This window comes from Gopherus flavomarginatus, chromosome 8 (assembly GCF_025201925.1).
Source record: "Gopherus flavomarginatus isolate rGopFla2 chromosome 8, rGopFla2.mat.asm, whole genome shotgun sequence".
Lineage (NCBI taxonomy): Eukaryota > Metazoa > Chordata > Testudines > Testudinidae > Gopherus > Gopherus flavomarginatus.
In genome coordinates, this window is record NC_066624.1 from 12067474 (window position 1) to 12087027 (window position 19554).

Sequence of the window (19554 nt, forward strand, 5' to 3'; positions counted from 1 at the left end):
TCACCACTTCCCTCCTCATCAGAGAGTTCCATTGACCACATCTTTACCATTTCGTTTTATGAAGACTGACACCTTAAGCAGGTTTGAGTGGTTTTCACAGGCTTATTTAATACTACACTGGGATTGAAAAGAAATTCCTCTAAGTACAGTTAAGAAGAAGCTGGACATTTATGATGGAGTTGCACTGGCATTTCAAAAAGGTGAAAATAATGTCAAGCGTAATTAACACTGCAAAAATAGGGCAAAACTGATTCTCTATCAGATTATGCATTAAGAATCTAGGGCAGTTCTCTAAACTCTAGCACAGACGTGGCCAGAGGAAGTATTCTGGTGGAGGGATTCTTTTTTTTTTGAAGTGTCACTGGCTCTTAACTTACTAGGCACTTTGGAAAACTCTCCCTTAGAGCCCAGCATTCTGAATGGTTTTTCTATGAGCATTCATATCTGGTAATGTCAAAAATATCTTACAGCAGGAAAAGTGAACAGGAATATTGAAAATAGTTTTGATTTCTCCTCCAGACTAACTGGAAACCTGGTTTGAGAAGCGAGGACTCCTGGATTCCTTTCCGATCTCTGATACTGACTTGCTGTGTGGTTTTGTGCAAGTCACTTAACCTCCCTCAGTCTCCGGTTACCCATCTGCAAAATGGCTTAACACGTATCTACTTCACAGGAGTAATGTATTTTAATGCATTTGTTATTGCAGAATGTTTTAAGATAAAAGTAGCCATGTCAAAGTTATTTGGATCCTCTGCAGTGTTTAGGTTATACTACTCTAGCTATCTTTTGAGAATACAGGCCAGCAATTCCAGTAGGTATCAGCAAAACTACATATCACCTTTTTCATTTACAATTATCATCTAGGGTTAATTATGCATGTTTTATTTTTATATTAATAAATTAGAAGAGAAGAAGAATTGTGCAGACTTCAGTATTGCAGCATTTACTCAAGTGAGTAGCTCCCCACAGTCAACAGGGCTAGTTGTGTTAGTAAAGGCCACAGGATTGGTCCCCACTACTTATATCACAAGATTCACAGAATAGGTAACTTTTTGACTTAGTTTGCAATGTCTTCTCACATGTTTTGTGAAGTGCTCTGAATGCTCATGGGTCTATGTATATAATAAAAGTGAAGACTTCTGATTCACCAACTAGTTGGTATATACACAAATAAATGCTCTTTGCTGGGATCTGTCCCTACCAATCTAAATTCTATACACATTTTCTAAAAAATTCAGACTTTCCTGAAGAACGCCTACTCTCAAGGAATGAGAGCTGGCACCTGTCTTGTAAAGAACTACATCCCCACGGTGTTTTTAACAGTCATTAAACCTCACAAAAAATGTAACGTGAATAAAGCAATGCTTTATACTGGGCCAATAAATACTGTCAAACACTGAGTTTTCCTGCCAAAAGTTCCCTGACAGTTGCTTTATAATTGTTTGCCCAATTAAAGACATCATTATCTCCCCTGTACACTCATGCTGAAACATGAGAAGAATGCTCTTAAATAAAATATAAACACACACACATTCAATATTCTGAGTAGTGCCCTCATACTACCCAACAAAACACCATGAACATAGGCTCTGTGCTTTGTTTCCCACTAAAAGCCTGTGTTTCTCCCTGGATGACTGTAAATTCTCTGATGGTGACAAAAATCTGACATTACAATTTTTAATTACTTTATTTGCTAAAACTGTTATAACAGGTTTTATGGGAATAATAATCTTGCTCTAAACATGATTACAGTGAAAAGAACAATAAGACTATCATCATGTGTGTACCTACCAGGAATCAATTATGCACAAGACAGATTACTGTAATAGCAAGTAGGCCTCAGGCAAAGTTAAAATCCCATTAACACACTTCATTTAAGGCTTGTCTACACTGGCAATTAACAGCGCTGCAACTTTCTCGCTGAGGGGGGTGAAAAAACACCCCCCGAGCACAGCAAGTTGCAGCGCTGTAAAGCGCCACGGTAAACAGTGCCCCAGCAGAGCTGCGTTCCCAGCGCCGGGGACTGCAACCCTCATGAAGGTGGGTTTTTTAGAGCGCTGGGAGAGCTCTCTCCCAGTGCTGCGCCGCGACCACACAAGGCACATTTAAGCGCTGCCGCGCAGTGCTTTACCACTGCCAGTGTGGACTAGCCCTTAGATCATTACAATGTAACAATGGGAAAGCAATTTAGTCTCTTGTTTTTATTAAATGGATACTACCTCATGCAAGGGACAAAGCCATTATACAGCCTTTTAGATTACCTCTTCTATATGTAACACAAAAGTGATATAACTTCAAGTACAAGCAGCAGGCAGATCCCCTTTTCCTGCTTCCTAAGGGTTGAAGTCATCGCAACAGAATTCTCAATAGTACATGTTTATTTTTATTCATTTATAAGTATTTTTACTGCACTCATCAACTGAGTATATTTTATGGCAACCACTTCGTATTATTTCCCCAGGAATGTTCCTAGGATTTTACTTACCAACAGTTTACAAATGGCTCATTTTCTAGTAACTCATGTTTTCCCTTGCTTTTAAAAGTGTTATGTTTGAGAGTGTGTTACTCCCCACATTGTCCTTTGGCCAATACACCATATAAAATTAGGTCTCTTATTGAGACCTCTAGGGACAGCCTTGAAAAGCATGCACAGGAGGAGATTAGATTAGATTAGATTGCAGAGAGAGAGGTTTCATATTACAATATAGGAATATGGTATTAATGTCTTTTTTAAGTAGTTGATGGTACAATAGGATCTGATTTCTTGTCTAACTGAAGAAAAGATTCTGATACATATTGGATAGCAAAAATCATGTGACTATAGCACAGCATTTAATAGTGGAATTATTTGCGTGTAAGAATTTGTGGGATCAGACTCAATACGGTATGAAGTGTCTCTGGGAATGCTACAAAGTTTATCTTTCCCCAAAGGCATCTAAAGGAGGGGTTGGAGACTGGAGGAAAATTTAACTGTAGTGTTATGGCTCAGTAGAGTGTCTAGTTTTTGTTAAAGAGCCTATTAACTTAAAAGGTTTAACTGGGAAAAAGGCTGATGAACTAAAATGTGACACTGCAAACTTTTAGAATTTAGTGGTGCATTTTCAATTTTAGGGGGTTCCCTGAGCACTAGATCAGTGCTTCTCAAGCTATCTGATGTGGGGGACCGGCAATTTTTTTTCCAATGTGCCAGAGACTGGTGCCATATCATCATCCTATTCGACGCTCTTATGAGGAAACTTGCCGCGGACTGGCAGCCAATGGCTTGCGGACTGGCACCGGTCTGCAGACCACCACTTTGAGAAGCACTGCTCTAGATAACGTCTGAAATCAAATAAATATATAAAACATGACATGCGTAGCAGTTAGTAAATATACAGTTAAGAGATAATGCTAACTGCAAAATAAATATAGTGTGTCTAGGAAATATTCAGCATTGTCAGCAGGGCTCTGTGCTATTTCACTGAGCTTCTGGAACTGAGACACTAGACAACTAGAAACTAAGCAAATCATAAAAGGGACAAAAGTTTGGTCTCTAGGGGAAGATGCTGAATCAATAAAATATGCCCACAAAACAGTAGCGTAAGGTATGGCTACACTTGAAATTTCAAAGCGCTGCCACGGCAGCACTTTGAAGTGAGAGTGTGGTGGGAGCGCCAGCGCTGGGAGAGAGCTCTCCCAGCACTGCACGTACTCCACATCCTCTACAGGTGTAGCTTGCAGCACTGGGAGCCGCGCTCCCGGCGCTGCGGCACTGATTACACTGAGGCTTTACAGCGCTGTATCTTGCAGTGCTCAGGGGGGTGTTTTTTCACACCCCTAAGCGCGAAAGTTGCAGCGCCGTAAAGTGCCAGTGTAGCCAAGGCCTTAGAGAAGCTAGACCTTGCTCTCAAGATCAAACGCTGTGCCATCAGCCAGCAGGAAACAAAACAATGGGAAGGAATGAGGAGTGAAAGGGTGAGAGGAGAAGGAACTCAACTCCTGCTATAAATAGGTTTACTTTAACAAGCAAAAGATAGGTTAGAAAAAATACAATTTGTGTTTTCTGTCTATTCCCACCCATGCTGAGCTCGGACTTCCTGTGGGCAAATTTATCACCCTCCTCCTGAACTCCGTTGAGCTGCATGGACCATGCACAGCTTAGAATAGAAAAAGCTGTGTACTTCTGCTCTCGGGAGAATACCAAAGCAGTTTCACAACACTAGAAAAACTGAGATGCACCTGAAAGCAGGGAATCTATGCGAAGACACAAAACAAATGCTGCACAGCAGGACAACCAAATACTGGGTCATAACTTGTTTCCTTATCACACTATTGGAGCTATACAGGAAGGGACTGGGGTCGCACTGGGCTTGGCAAATACATGTAAAGAGTCAGGGTAGATTTTCAAATATCAGTTTTGTACAGAATTCCCACTGTACCTCTGAAAATCTCCCCACAGACCTTTTCCCCAAGGGCTTACAACTAACAGACACAAACAAACCCAGGCTGGGGCCAGGGATCTAACAAAAGAACATGGTAATGATTGGTACAGTTGTGTTTTATTTTGTTGATGGTTTTCTCCCTCTCCCACCACCCCCTTTTTTAAATTCAGAGTAGAGACAAGTGAGGGAGAATGGCAGGAATGGAAGAGTTGGTACGACAGTGACAGCTTGTCACCCTCCTAGATATAATAGCAGGCAGGGTTTTGTAGGCATCATGAAAGAGATGAGTCTGAAGGAGGGAGGATGAGATAGTGTGCCTTTGAACATACTGGCCATTTTTACCTGTACTATACCTGCATAGTTTGTCAGAGTAGCTGCCTATTGAACATTACTGATATTTAGTTATGGAAGAGCTCTCCTATGTTAATCTAAAACCTACTGGAACAGGAAAATTGGAAAGTGACTGCTGTACTGCTCAAGCATAGTTCCAATGCCAGCCCCACCCTAGAAGAGATGAAGATTGTGGCACCGACAACTCAGCTTCCATTGTCTCTAAATACTCCTGAGAGAGGCTGTGCCAAGTATGTTTGCACTGAAATAGAAACATCAGCTATAACATCTATACACCTACAGAAGCCAATGGGAATCTGTTTATTGACTTCAGTGCATGTTGGATCAGGCCCTAACACTATAAACTCTTTAGAATGCCAGTACTTCTATAGGTGTGTCTATTTGCCCAGCACTGTCTGTGCAACTAACTGTGTCAATATACTTGGATCTAACTGGTTTAGGGATAAACTGAATGAGTGCTGAAACTGAGGTGAACATTAATTTTACTATAACCCACTAGCAGAAATCTGCTGCTGGCTAAACTCCTGCTACAAAAATCATCAGGAAGGAGGGGACCGTTCCATATTATTTCTCAATACTTTAGCTTTATATCCTCTTCACAAATATAAAGCTATTGGGCAAAATGTATTCTGGATGGGGATGTTATCAGCAGAAAGGGACTGCTGAAGTCTTTTTAGATGATTTATGAATTTCAGCTATCTTTAAGATAAATAAAATAGCTAAGTACTGAAGGGAAAAATAGCATTAATATATTTTTTATAATGCCAACAAAATTTTGCTCTTTCATGATAATTAGTGAGTTTGTCAAAGGTTACACTGAAAAAAAATTGCCTTTGTGCCTATAACCTTTTATATATAACCATAGACTCACAGAAGATTAGGGTTGGAAGAGACCTCAGGAAGTCATCTAGTCCAATCCCCTGCTCAGAGGAGGACCAACAACAACTAAATCATCCTAGTCAGGGCTTTGTCAAGCTGGGCCTTAAAAACCTCCAAGGATGGAGATTTCACCACCTCCCTAGGTAACCCATTCCAGTGCTTCACCACCCTCCTAGTGAAATAGTGTTTCCTAATATCCAACCTAGACCTCCCCCACTGCATGCTTTTTATTTTGACATCTCAGAGATAAGTAGTTCTCAGTGTTGAAGTGAAATGCTGTTTGTACAAGCCTGTACTCATTATTTAATAAAAATAACTTCAAGAGTATAAGCCATAATTTATTAAATGCAAAATATCTGGAACAAAATAAGACTCAGTATTTGCAATCATCTGTCTGCATGGCAGGTATATATCTCCATTCTCTGTGATCCACAAACATTCTTAAATTAATAAAAAGGAAAGAAAAAATAGGCCATAGAAGTAAAAATCGAACACTTCATGCTGGACTTTTAAATGCCCAATCCTGCATGGTGCAGATTTTCTCCAACTTCCATTCAACTACTCAGCATTTTGCAGTACAGGGCCCTAAATAAGCAACTGCTGGCAGGTTTTCCATTTTCTCAAGGTAGGTGAGCAGTTTTACTGTTAAAATCTGATGGGGTTTGAGGGAGGAGAGAGAATTATCCCACCAGATGTTTACGTGTCATTCTTAGGTATATTGGCATTAGGGAAAAGATTTGCCACTTTTAAAAAACATTTAGCCTCTAAATAAAGAATCACACTTACCACACGCAATGGACCAGTAGACTTGAGAATCCGGTGTCTGATGCAGGATCCGAAATGGAGCCACTTTTGATGTAGAGTCCAAGACTGCATCGAGTGTCCCCATGAGAAGGCCTGTTGTATTTAAGATACAGTTTTAGACAGTTTACTAAACAGAGTCAAATTAGGATTTTGCATCAGACATTCAGATTCTAATCCTGCATTCCTTACTCAGCATGGGATATTACATGGCTAAGTAACACACTCTTCCACACCAAACGTTTTTCTTTTGATGGCTATTATTTTTTCAAAATTATTCTGCTGCACTTCCTATCAAGATAAAACCTCCCAAAGAAAAATACAAAACAAGAGGAATTAAGGATCGGTAACTAATTTATGTCAAATAAACAAATCTTATCTTGCAAACTGTAATAATTTTGTAAAATGTAAGTGAGCAAACTCACATCTTCTGCTGTCGTAAACCAGCCTTTATACTCTCTACATTAAGAACTAAAATGCTAAACAGATGTTTATATTTGTTTGACGAGCTTTTGCTTACTGAATTATTGATAACACTGAGCTCGTTTTACACTTGGCCTTGACTTAGCAGCGGTTTTGATTGTTAATCTCTCTCGCCATTCTCCCAGTATCATTGTTTTTGGCTATGATATATGGCACAAGGATATATTTGCAAAGTCACCACTTGCAAAGACTGATGCAAGCACTTACCTTAAAAGGGTGATTTTATGATATTCTGCTACAAAACAGCACTGCTCAAAATGCCAAAACATTCTCAATATCCACTACAAAAGCTGTCAACATTTCACTAGGTTTTAAGGTTCAAGAAACTAATGTTGGGTTGATTTCAGTCATGTTATCAGTCCCCAAAATGAGCAGATACAGAAAACACATTATGAAGATCATCATATGGGGGAATTACAGATGCAGGCATAAACTGGCTGAAGGGCTGTGACGTTATTGACATAAACTGCAACCATATAGATCATTGTTGCAACCAAGGTCCTATAGTTGCACAAATCTTATACAAAGGTTGTCGAGTGAGGTGTCTATGAAAAGATTATGATCTGCTGGTGATGATTATGGTATCTGTAGTTGAAATTATGAATATTGGCTATGTACTTGTATCTCAATGTGTTTGATTCTAAGTAGCATTAGTGAAGTATTTTCATAACCATTCATCCCCATAAGGAGCAATGCTAGTGGGGATACAAGGGAACTGGAGTATGGAGGGAATTGCTTGTATGACTTTTGGATAGCCAGTAGGGTAAAACCTAAGTCCTCTCTGTTTGGCTGGTTTGGACTGTGACTGCCCTGCTCTAAGCAATTTGTCCTGAATTTATACTCTCAGTTGTGTCCTGCCAGAGGCAGCAACATTACAGGGGCAACCAGGTGTCGGCTGTTCAAAACAAAAAACAAAGAAAACCTACAGTGACTCAAGTCAATGCCCAAAAGACACCCAGTCTGAAACCACCACCAAATCAAGAAGATTCTTTGGAAGCGTGGAGGTATGAAGAGAAATGCAGCAGTTTCTCATGATAGTCTGGTCTTAAAGGACTGGACAGCTCTAGGGCAAACCTGCAGCTCACAAGAAGCCAGCAGATATTTGTGGGGGACGGGTTAGGTATATCCTAGATTGGACAGGAAGTTTTGTTGCCAAGCAAAAATAAAGGCCAAGAATAGATTTCTAAATCTATATTTAGGCACCTGAATAAGCAGCCTGTTTCAAAAGTGCTGAGCCACTGTGCCCAATGCATCTGACAAAGTGGGCATTCACCCACGAAAGCTTATGCGCCAATATATCTGCTAATCTTGAAGGGGCCACAGGACTCACTGTTGCTTTTTACAGATCCTGACTAACACGGCTACCCCTCTGATACCTGTGCCCAATAGGTGTTTATAGTTAAGAATATGCGTAAGTGTCTACAGGATCAGGGCCCTATTTAGGTGCCCAGACGTAGACCTAAGAGTTAAAGCATTTGAAATATAATGTATAAAAAAATACAAGACCAACTAGGGCTTCTGGGCACAATCATAACTCAAGTAAATAATAAGAAAGAGCAAAAGACACTTCACAGGCAAATGGAACAGCTTTTGCACAATGCAAATTCAGCATCCAGAAGGATGCTCAAGTTTATTTCAGGGACAGGTTTAGCATCTGGCAAGCCGAGTATTCAGCTGAGGGGCAAAGGTGACTTAAAGCCAACTTTGTCAACCCCTCCCAGCTGAATTGCAATGTGTGCTTCTCAGCTGCAGCCAATTTAGGAGCATCTGTGCTGCAGAGTTCCTCTCTCCCCTCTATTTATTCTCTACTTGAAACTGTAATCCACAGTTTCAGATGACAATTTTCCCAGCACCATACACTCCTCTGACATCATGGTGTAGCATCATGGTGTAACTTCAGATGAGGAAATAAAAGCAGGTGAACCTCAAAAAACAAAGATTCTGTTTCATGCAAATATCCCAGGCAAAGTATGAGAGGAGAGTATTACTTCAAAAACAGAATACATGACTCGAAAAGCAGAGTGGCTTCAAATATATTTTTTTCCAAAAACACTTCCGTAAGAAATTCTCTGCCTGCCAGCACTAGCTGCTGAAGAACCAACAAAAGGAAACAAGCTTTCCCAATAGCCTAAAATAAATACTGTATGCAGTGTTGTTATAGCTGTTTTGGTCCCAGGATATTAGAGAGACAAGTGGGGGGAGGGGTCAGATAATATCTTTTGTTGGACCAACCTCTGTGGGTGAAAAAGACAAGCTTTTCCAAGCAACACAGAGCTGAAGAAGAACTCTATCTCCAGCTTGTCTCTACAATTTTGCTCTCACTCAAGAATTCCGGATGCCGTGTGAATGTATGAGAAATCAGGGGACTTTTAAAGCTGCTGTGAAGTAACAGATAGAAAGATAAATTCTGATTGAGTTATTTAAAACTACTCTTAAATTTAAAATAGCACTTTACAACTTTGTAAAACCCTGTTTTCTTCAACCTTCAAACAGCAACTGAATTTACTAAGTCCTGCTTTACATCAGACTTAGTTCAGTGCTCCTTATAGGAGTATTGGTATCATGTCAGCTTCTGCTGAAACAGGTCATGAAACCGTGAGTTGTATTTCTAAAAACAGCTTAGAAAATGTATTATTTATATACTGCAGTGCCCAATATATTTAAAGTTACATCATGACTTTTTACATACATTGAGCAATTCAAGTATATACTCAGGACTTACGTTATAACCTATTATTTTCACATGCTCATAATTTTTGGAAAAAATGCATTGCCACTGAACTTCATCTCAGCTCAGAGGTGATTTTAAGCGGGGAGCTTAAGCAAATCCTTTCAGTTCCTTTGATTTATTTGAAAGTAAAATAATATCCACTTACTGTTTTCTGGAGATTTCTTGTTCACATATTAACTACAAATTGTACTGAAATGCTCCCCTTGGCTACATAAATTAAAACGTGTGTAAGTCTGAATACATGCTATGGGCAATACAAAAAGCCAAAATCCTGGTATATCTGGACTTATAAATACCTTAATTTTCACAAATAAACCAACTGGTGAATCAGTCCGTCTCCCCTACTCCAAGTTAAGTATAAACATCAGTTTTAAAAAACACACTGACCGAGTAGGCTTATATACAAGTATTTGTGGTAAGAAGCTGGGACTGAGAGTAGTAAGAAGTTCTCCCTAAAACAAATAGGCAGAAAGACTAGTATTTGCTCCAGGACCAGTGAGTATGAGCAGCTTTACCAGCAGCTCTATTAGAAAGAAGGTTTTGACTACAGCTTCAACCCTGAAGAGCATTTAAGCACCACAGATATTACAAGTCCTGCATCTCTCTCCTCCTGTTCTGCTAACAAACTCTGGAACACCAAGGACACTCTCTAGTCCTACAGAGTGCCACAGGAATAGAGTGTCTCCAGGACTCCTAAAGAGTTTAAGAACTCCTGCAGGATCAAGGAAAACAACTAGGTCCCAGGAGAATGTAGAGATGCTTAGCTTCCCAGGACTAGAAAAGGTTTCGGTTGTGGCAGCACTTGCAGGCTCAGTGGAACTTAGGAGTTGTGCAGTCTTCCAGGCAGATCTCTCTGCTGCTAAGATTTTATAAATGCTGAGGGCAGCTTGCAATGTTCTTAGTAGTTCAATTATTCTTAATGACTAACTTCTAAAATACTGCTGTAAGGGACTAGCTCTCAGTGATCACTAATGAATAAAACAGAGTGAAAGATTCTAGATCATGTCGTTTTTGCAATAGCATCTTTTAGTAATCCCTCTGAGGACTTGCTCCAGCATGCCTCACCAACCTCACATCCAGCCCCATCACTCTTCTCCTCTTGCTTTGGCCCCCTCTGTTCCACAACACCTCCCATAATTCTCAACAGCTGGGAGCCACTCAACAGTGCTGGAAGGCTAAGGCTAAGTGCTGCACAGATCACACAAGACCCTTATTAACATAGTAAGTTTTCATCCTATTTTCTACCACAGTTGGAAACCTGCTGCAAGCCAGCCATTTGAAAGGTTCAGTCTAGTAAAACAGAAGCTGGTAAAATCCTTTCTACCATACATTTAATACTGCAGCAGCAGCCATCTATCCAGTGTTGAAAAGCAGCCATCCCACTATTACACACCAAATCACTCATCTCCTGTGCCCTGCCGATCATGCTAAAAAAACCTCCCTGTAAGATTAATCAGCCATATCCAAGTACTTTTGAATAAGTCTAAGAGAAATTCTATTAAAGATACGCACATTGTCACTGAAAAACACTGCCTTTCATTCCCACTAGATGATTACATTTTAAAACACAATTTTCTTTTGGTGAAATTACTAAGGGTAAAATCCATGTTCACAGATAGACAGGAGGACAAGACTTCTCCAGCTCATGCAAATAAGTCCAGATCTGCAGCTGCTCCTTCCATATTTCTGGGGTTGTGGACTGTCCAGGAAAAAGAGACAGCAGGGTCACAATATGGATTAACAAGCCATGGCTCCTACAGAACTGGCTACAGCAGTAAGGACTACTATGGACTCAGGACTGCAGTAATAGCCATTAAGAAGTTCAACCCTGAAGGAAAATGGTAATTCCTTTCCTCACCTCCAAGGAACCCCCTTTCTTAGACTCATATGAGACTCATGGCTTAGTGTAGTGAGCAGGGATGATTTGGTTCCAGCAACGCATATTATCCACAAAATCTTTTTTTCCGATTATTCCATCTTGTCTAAGAACATCAAGCTGAAAGGCTGAGCATTCACTGAGACAGCCAGAAAAACAACAGCAAATAAATCATTCTACCTCTTCATTGAAAGACTGGTATTTTTGTTACAGTGAGTTCTCTCATGTGACTAATGCAGGGATATTACTCTTCTAAATAAGGTCCGGGCTGCATTACAAGTATCGCCATGTCTTTGTAACCAGGTCAGGACATTTTCATCTGATTCCAGTTACAACAAACACTGCTGCATATACCTTGCAGCTTTGCTGCCATCACAACTGTGTTTTTGCATTCACATCTGCCACTCTGACTAAACGTATCTGTAACAGTGCATTTTGGAAAAATCTGAGCTGCGATCCCATAACACCTCCGCAGGAGACAAAACAGCCAGAGAACGCGGACACAGACTGGCACCTGCAGCACATAAGGCAATGCATATTGATGTCCTACCATGCATGGAACTATGAGGAAGGGGAAAGAGCCAAACAAGTTTCAAAGCATGCTGCATAGTTAGGGGGAGGAAGGGGTCTGACCTAAGAAAGGTAAGGAAAAAGGGAAAGGAAAAGAGTGCGCACTGGACTGATTACATAAAGACAATCAAATACCCGCACAGGCCTTTGGCGTCTCACCTACCACAGTTACTAAGCAAGTATTAAACGTGCTGCGTGTAGAAACAAACCATGATTTAGAGCAAACCATGTCACCAGCTGGTTATAACCTTGTGCCCTGATCCTGTAATCAGACCCACAGGGCTCACATACACAAATCTGATTGTAGGGACTGGGATCCTGCTTAAAAGGTGTGGTCTAGGGGAGGCCACTAAGTGGAGCAAGACTGTACTCTGACCCAGGGAGATGTTCACTGTGTTTGATAAAGTATAGCTTTTAAGTGTATGGCACATAGCAATATAAAGATCTAAAAACTAGACAAACAGCCAATTATGTTAATTAACACCTTGAAAGTATATATTGTATAGCCATGAAAGCATATATAACTGCAAACATGTATTTCATAGACCATCTCTTCCTAACCCTCATTATATAAAATTTTATTTCAAGAATACTCTGCAATTTTATCCTCTGGCCATTCCACAATGACATTTTTCTAAACAAGAGTTGCCATAATACTAATGGTGAAAGAGACAAGCATCAACTGTGTAATGCCACAAGGATTAGGGGGAGCACAGTAGGAATATATTTGAACACATGTCCTTCCCTACTGATTAATATCATCAAGGACATAGAACTAGTCACAGAGACGTCACCTTCAGAAAAGACAAGAGCTCAGAACATACACTTGGACAACTATAAATAAATATACATTATTTAGTGGAGAACATTCATCTTTAAAAGAGTGAACTTTAAATTCTGGAGTCAGCTCTACATTTAGTTGCAATCACAATTTTTAAATAAGCTGCAGCGTACAGAAAGATAACCTTCAAGCCAAGTGAGTGACAATGGGTAGGGCTTACTCTGGTCTCCAAAGATGCCAGATTTAAAACTAGGATAAGAGAGAGGCCAATGCACATACATGATTTACCTTCCCTGGAAAAGCACTTAACTGCCCAACAAAAGCAGCAGCTGCTGATCAAAACAGTCCTTCACCGGAAGAGGTGAGTTCATAATTAAACAACCTGACACTTTTACAGTGGTGTTTATGACCAGAATCACCCTTGATTCCTAAACCCAAACCTGGTTTTCTCTGTATTTCTTAGAAATCTGTTGCGGCCTTTAGGGAGGTTATTGGATTACTAATGATTCCTTTCATACATCCTTTCTTCCCTGCAAATGACCTGTGTGCCCAGCACTATCCACATCTCCAACACAAGGATGGCATATCCAGACCCACCAACATTCATTCTGGAGTCAGGATTCATTGTCTCACAGGCCGGATAGTGCACCTCTCCCCACCAGGATGGAAGATTCTGCACTAGGTTTCAATGAGATGATTAAACCCTCATATGCACACTTCTAAAAATCTCTCTTGTCATTCACAATGCCACAGCTGGAGACTGCCTTGGATAACCCAGAAAGGAGTGACTCATCCAGTGCATCCAAGAACTAAACCTTCCTAGACATCCAGGGCATTTCTCCTGGGAAGGAAAAGCAAAGAGGAGCCACAATTTAGTAAGGAGGAAATTCTGTTTGTACAGCACCTAGCACAACAGGCTCCTGCTCCATGACAGTAGCACCCAGGAGCCCCGGTTTGACAAATAGATAATAATGAGTAGAGATCAGATTTTACAGCCTAAACTTTTTATAAAAAGTGAAGCTTCTTAAGTTGAGAAAAAAAGACCTGTTACCCCCCTCAGCCAGTCCAGAAGTGACATGTGTGTGTTTGTGGGGAGACAGGCGGGATCATGTGCTCCCCAATGTCTGCCGGAGTTTATATGCCTTGTCCTAAAACCCACTGCACCAAAATTTTTAAATCAGAGGTTTTCAAACTGGGAGGCACAGCCTCCTTGGGGGGTGGGGAGGAAGCAGCGATGCCAGCTGGCTTGGGCTTCCGCCCGGCCGGGCAGGACTCAGGAGCACTATCTCACCTCTTTTTGTATTGGGGGGGGGGGCAACCAAAAATTGTAACGCAAAGACGGGGGCTCAGCTCTGAAAGTTTGAAAACTGCTGCTTTAACCTGTGCCCCGCCCCCACTGTCAACAGTTACCCGTCGTCGCTGCCAGCCACCATCTCCTCTGCAGATGCCTGGGCAGGCAGGGGAAGGCGCAGCAGCCCCCCTAGGAGCAGGGTCCCAGACATCACACCCCAGCGGGGCACCCCAAGAGCTATGCCCGGGGCAGGCTGGGCAGCCCCCTCCCTGGGCGTGCCCGGCTCTGCCCCGCTGGGTCCCGGGCAGCCCCCCAGGCAGCCCGCCCGCGGGGCGGACCAAACCCTCAGCCCCCTGCTTGCCACGAGCTCCCCGGGACAGGGGCTCCCAGCCCCGCCCTCGCCAGGGCTGCCCCGCCCCGCCCCGAGACGGCCGGGCCGGGCCGGGCCGGGCCAGCGCTGCACCCCCGGGGGCGGGCCGCTCACCTGCCAGCCCCCCGCCGTCCTCGCCGTAGCCTCGCCTGCGCTGCAGCACGAAGTAGCGGTTGGCGCGCTCCAGCACCCACAGCTTGAGGGCGCTCTTCAGCAGCACCTCCTCGGGCTTCAGCCACATCTCGGCGCCCGCCTCATGCCCCGCTCCGCTCCCACGTACACAGCCGGCCTGCCAAGCTCCACCGAGCGGGGCGCCGCCGGGCCCGCCGGGAGATGTAGTTCGCCGGCGGCCGCGGTCCGGGCTCCGCCCTGCACTACCAGCCCCAGCGGCCGGCGCGCCGCCGTGAGGGAGGCGGCAGCTGAAAGCGGTGAGGGGGCGGGGCCCGCGCAGCCCAACCACTGGGCGGTTCAGTTCCCTCCTGGGCGCGGGGGTGTGGCAGGGGGGCGGGGCTTCCAGCAAACGGGCCGGCACCGAGCTCGGCCATTTAGTACCAGGGCCTGGGAGAGGTGCGGGCTTCGCGCAACGCACACACCCACAGCCTGTCCCTAGGCACTAGAAAAGGTTCAGAGAAGGGCAACTAAAATGATTAGGGGTTTGGAATGGGTCCCTTATGAGGAGAGATTAAAGAGGCTAGGACTTTTCAGCTTGGAAATGAGGAGGCTAAGGGGAGATATGATAAATGTATATTAAATCATAAGTGATGTGGAGAAAGTAGATAAGGAAAAGTTATTTACTTATTCCCATAATACAAGAACTAGGCATCACCAAATGAAACTAATAGGCAGCAGGTTTAAAACAAATAAAAGGAAGTTCTTCGCACAGCGCACAATCAACTTGTGGAACTCCTTGCCTGAGGAGATTGTGAAGGCTGGGACTATAACAGCGTTTAAAAGAGAACTGGATAAATTCATGCAGGTTAAGTCCATTAATGGCTATTAGCCAGGATAGGTAAGGAATGGTGTTCCTAGCCTCTGTTTGTCAGAGGATGGAGATGGATGGCAGGAGAGAGATCGCTTGATCATTACCTGTTAGGTTCACTCCCTCTGGGGCACCTGGCATCAGGGCTGGCACTACCATTTAGGCAGCCTAGGCAATCGCCTAGGGTGCCAGAATAAATGGTGGGTGCTGTTTTGCCGGAGGGGGCGGCAGGCGGCTCCAGTGGAGCTGCCGCAGTGGTGCCTGCCGAGGGTCTGCTGGTCCCGCGGCTCCGGTGGAGCTGCTGCAGTCGTGCCTGCGGACGGTCGGCAGCTCACACGGCTCCGGTGGACCTCCCACAGGCACGACTGCGGCAGCTCCACCGGAGCCGTGGAGCACCAGACCCTCCGCAGGCACTACTGTGGCAGCTCCAGCGGAGCCGCGGGACCAGCGCGCAGGGCGGCGAAATTGCCGTCCGCCTAGGGCGCTCAAACCCCTAGCGCCGGTCCTGCCTAGCGTTGGGCACTTGTCGGTAGACAGGATACTGGGCTAGATAGACCTTTGGTCTGACCCAGTATGGCCGTTCTTATGTTATGTTCCCTGCCGGCCCCACCAACACACACCCACGCAGCCTGTCCCTGCCAGCACCACAACACACACACACACACACACACACACACACACACAGAGCCTGCCCCTGTTACCTCCAACACACACACAACATAAGAATGGCCCTACTGGGTCATACCAAGGGTCCAGCTAGCCCAGTATCCTGTCTTCCAACAGTGGCCAGTGCCAGGTGCCCCAGAGGAAATGAATAAAACAGGTAATCATCAAGTGATCTATCCCTTGTTGCTCATTCCCAGCTTCTGGCAAACAGAGGCTAGGGACATCATTCCTGCCGATCCTGGCTAATAGCCATCGATGGACCTATTATCTATGAACCTATCTAGTGTTTTTTTTAACTCTGTTATGGTCTTGGCCTTCATAACATCCTCTGACAAGGAGTTCCACAAGTTGACTGTGCATTGTGTGAAGAAATACTTCCTTTTACTTGTTTTAAATCTGCTGCCTATTAATTTCATTTGGTGACCCCAAGTTCTTGTGTTATGAGGAGTAGTAAACAACACTTTCTTATCTACTTTCTCCACACCAGTCATGATTTTATAGACCTCTATCATATTTCCCCTTAGCCATCTCTTTTCCAAGCTGAAAAGTCCCAGTCTTATTAATCTCTCCTCATATGGCAGCCATTCCATACCCCTAATCGTTGTTGCCCTTTTCTGGACCTTTTCCAATTCCAATATATTTTTTTGAGATAAGGCATCGATATCTGCACACAGTATTCAAGTTGTGGGCATACCATGGAGATGTGGGCATCACACACACACACACACACACACACACACACACACACACACACACACACACACCCTGTCCCTGCCACCCCAAACGCACAAAGCCTGTCTCTGCCAGCCCCCCAACACACAGACACAGCCTGTCCCAGTCCCCACAACCAGTCCTGCCAGCTCCCCAACCCACACACGCTGCTCCTGTCAGCACACACACACACACACTCGCAGCTCCTGCCAACACATGCACACTGCCTGCTCCTTACAGCCACAGACAAGGATTGTGATGCAATCTGTGTCCTGGCATGAACCATGCATTCCCTCTGCAATGTTATTTACAGGATGAATGGTCTATAACAGAGGTCGGCAACCTTTCAGAAGTGGTGTGCCGAGTCTTCATTTATTCACTCTAATTTAAGGTTTCACATGCCAGTCATACATTTTAATGGTCTCTTTCTATAAGTTTATAATATATAACTAAACTATTGTTGTATGTAAAGTAAATAAGGTTTTTTAAATGTTTAAGAAGTTTTGTTTAAAATTAAATTAAATTACAGAGCCCCCCCGGAGCAGTGGCCAGGACCCAGGCAGTTTGAGTGCCACTGAAAATCAGCTTGCGTGCCGGCTTCGGCATGAATGCCATAGGTTGCCTACCCCTGGTCTATAAGGTGGATAGAAAGCTGGCTAGATTGTTGGGCTCAATGGGTAGTGATCAACAGCTCGATGTCTAGTTGGCAGCTGTTATCAAGCAGAGTGCCCCAGGGGGCCAGTCCTGGGACTGGTTTTGTTCAACATCTTCATTAATGATCTGGATGATGGGATAGATTGCACCCTCAGCAAGTTTGTGATGACACTAAGCTGAGGGAAGAGGTAGATACGCTGGAGGGTCCCGAGTGACCTAGACAAATTGGAGGATTGGCCCAAAAGAAATCTGATGTGGTTCAACAAGGACAAGTGCAGGGTCCTGCACTTAGGCCAGACGAATCCCATGCACTGCTACAGGCTGGGGACCGACTGGCTAAGTGGCAGTTCTGCAGAAAAGGACCTGGGGATTACAATGGACAAGAAGCTGGATATGAGTTAATAGTGCACCCTTGTTGCCAAGAAGGCTAACGGCATATTGGGCTGCATTAGTAGGAGCATTGCCAGCAGATCGAGGGAAGTGATTATTCCCCTCTATTGAGCACTGGTGAGGCCACATCTGAAGAATTATGTCCAGTTTTGGGGCCCCCACTACAGAAAGAGTGTGGTCAAATTGGAGAGAGTCCAGCGGAGGGCAACAAAAATGATTAAGGGGCTGGGGCACATGACTTATGAGGAGAGGCTGCAGGAACTGGGCTTATTTAGTTTGCAGAAGAGAAGAGCGAGGGGGGATTTGATAGCAGCCTTCAACTACCTGAAGGGGGGTTCCAAAGAGGATGGAACTAGGCAGTTCTCAGTGGTGGCAGATGACAGAACAAGGAGCAATGGTCTCAAGTTGCAGTGGGGAGCTCTAGGTTGGATATTGGGAAAAACTATTTCGCTAGGAGGGTGGTGAAGCACTGGAGCAGGGCCGCCCAGAGGATTTAGGGGGTCTGGGCAAAGCAATTTTGGGGGCCCCTTCCATAAAAAAAATTGCAATACTGTACAATACTATATTCTCGTGAGGGCTCCTGTGGGGCCCGGCGCAAATTGCCCCACTTGCCCCCCCACCACCACAGGCAGCCCTGGGAAAAATTAACATTCTGCATCTCGGCACAAACCTAGTTTTGAGAAAACTTCTTTACAAAGTATCACTGGTTCTCAGTATCAGCTAGTGCTAAAAGGCACTAAAGCTCACTAAAAGGGTTGGACAAATATTTTCCATCAAAACTTTTTCTGGATCGAAAATTAGGGGGTTTTGAAAAGCAGAAAAAAATCATGAACAATGTCTGCTTTCCTTCAAAATTTGTTGTGGTTTTTTTAATTGAAAAGCTGAAATTAGTCTGCCAAAACCTGAATATGGTTTGAGGTTTCAGAAGTGTGTGGCCAAATATTTGCTGCTTGCTGTGTTTGATTGTTTAAAGAAACAATAAAAAAATTCTGCTTAAAATAAATCCAAAACTTTTGAACCACCTCAGCTTGTGACCAAACGCCTGAGCCCACCCAGTCAGAGATTTTTCCAGGTTTCTGATACTCTGCTGGCTTCCTTGACTCATATCTGTCTCCACAACTTTGGGTTCATTTAGGTTAGAACATAAGAACAGCCATACTGGGTCAAACCAAAGGTCCATCCAGACCAGTATCTTGTCTACTGGCAATGGCCAATGCCAAGTGCCCCAGAGGGAGTAAACTTAACAGGTAATGACCAAGTGATCTCTCTCCTGCCATCCATCTCCACCCTCTGACAAACAGAGGCTAGGGACACCATTCCTTACCCATCCTGGCTAATAGCCATTAATGGACTTAACCTCCATGCGTGTATCTGTTTCCTAGAGACTGGCTCCATGGGGTCCCTCACAAACTGGAGACGGTTACTGTGCGTTTGTCTTTAGTATAGCTTATGTACATAGTCCACGAACTGAGCATTTGAGCTTGTTCCAGAATCTGGGATGAGCCTATGTTATGCTCAAAATAGCACATGCATGTGAATGGACACACGGTGCTAAAATTAAATTACCTCAGGGGTTCTCAAACTGGGGGTCAGGACCCCT

The 19554-nt window shown here is 43.8% G+C and overlaps 1 protein-coding gene across 8 annotated transcripts in view; it reads right to left on the bottom strand.

Moving 5' to 3' along the window:
* The window catches only part of TBC1D8B (TBC1 domain family member 8B), a 54199-nt gene extending 39327 nt beyond the window's left edge, over nucleotides 1–14872 (bottom strand). For 5 of the 8 annotated variants that reach the window (XM_050964725.1, XM_050964724.1, XM_050964723.1 and 2 more), the window contains exons 1-2: nucleotides 14669–14872; nucleotides 6438–6548 (exon numbers count right to left, since the gene is read on the bottom strand). In XM_050964725.1, the coding sequence (XP_050820682.1) occupies nucleotides 6438–6548; nucleotides 14669–14795 (238 nt within the window). In that variant the 5' untranslated portion in view covers nucleotides 14796–14872. Of the gene's footprint in view, nucleotides 1–6437; nucleotides 6549–13490; nucleotides 13534–14303; nucleotides 14327–14668 lie in introns of those variants that run through there. The other 3 variants (XM_050964727.1, XM_050964728.1, XM_050964726.1) reach the window with 3 other exon arrangements.
* Between the last annotated feature and the right edge of the window lie 4682 nt (nucleotides 14873–19554).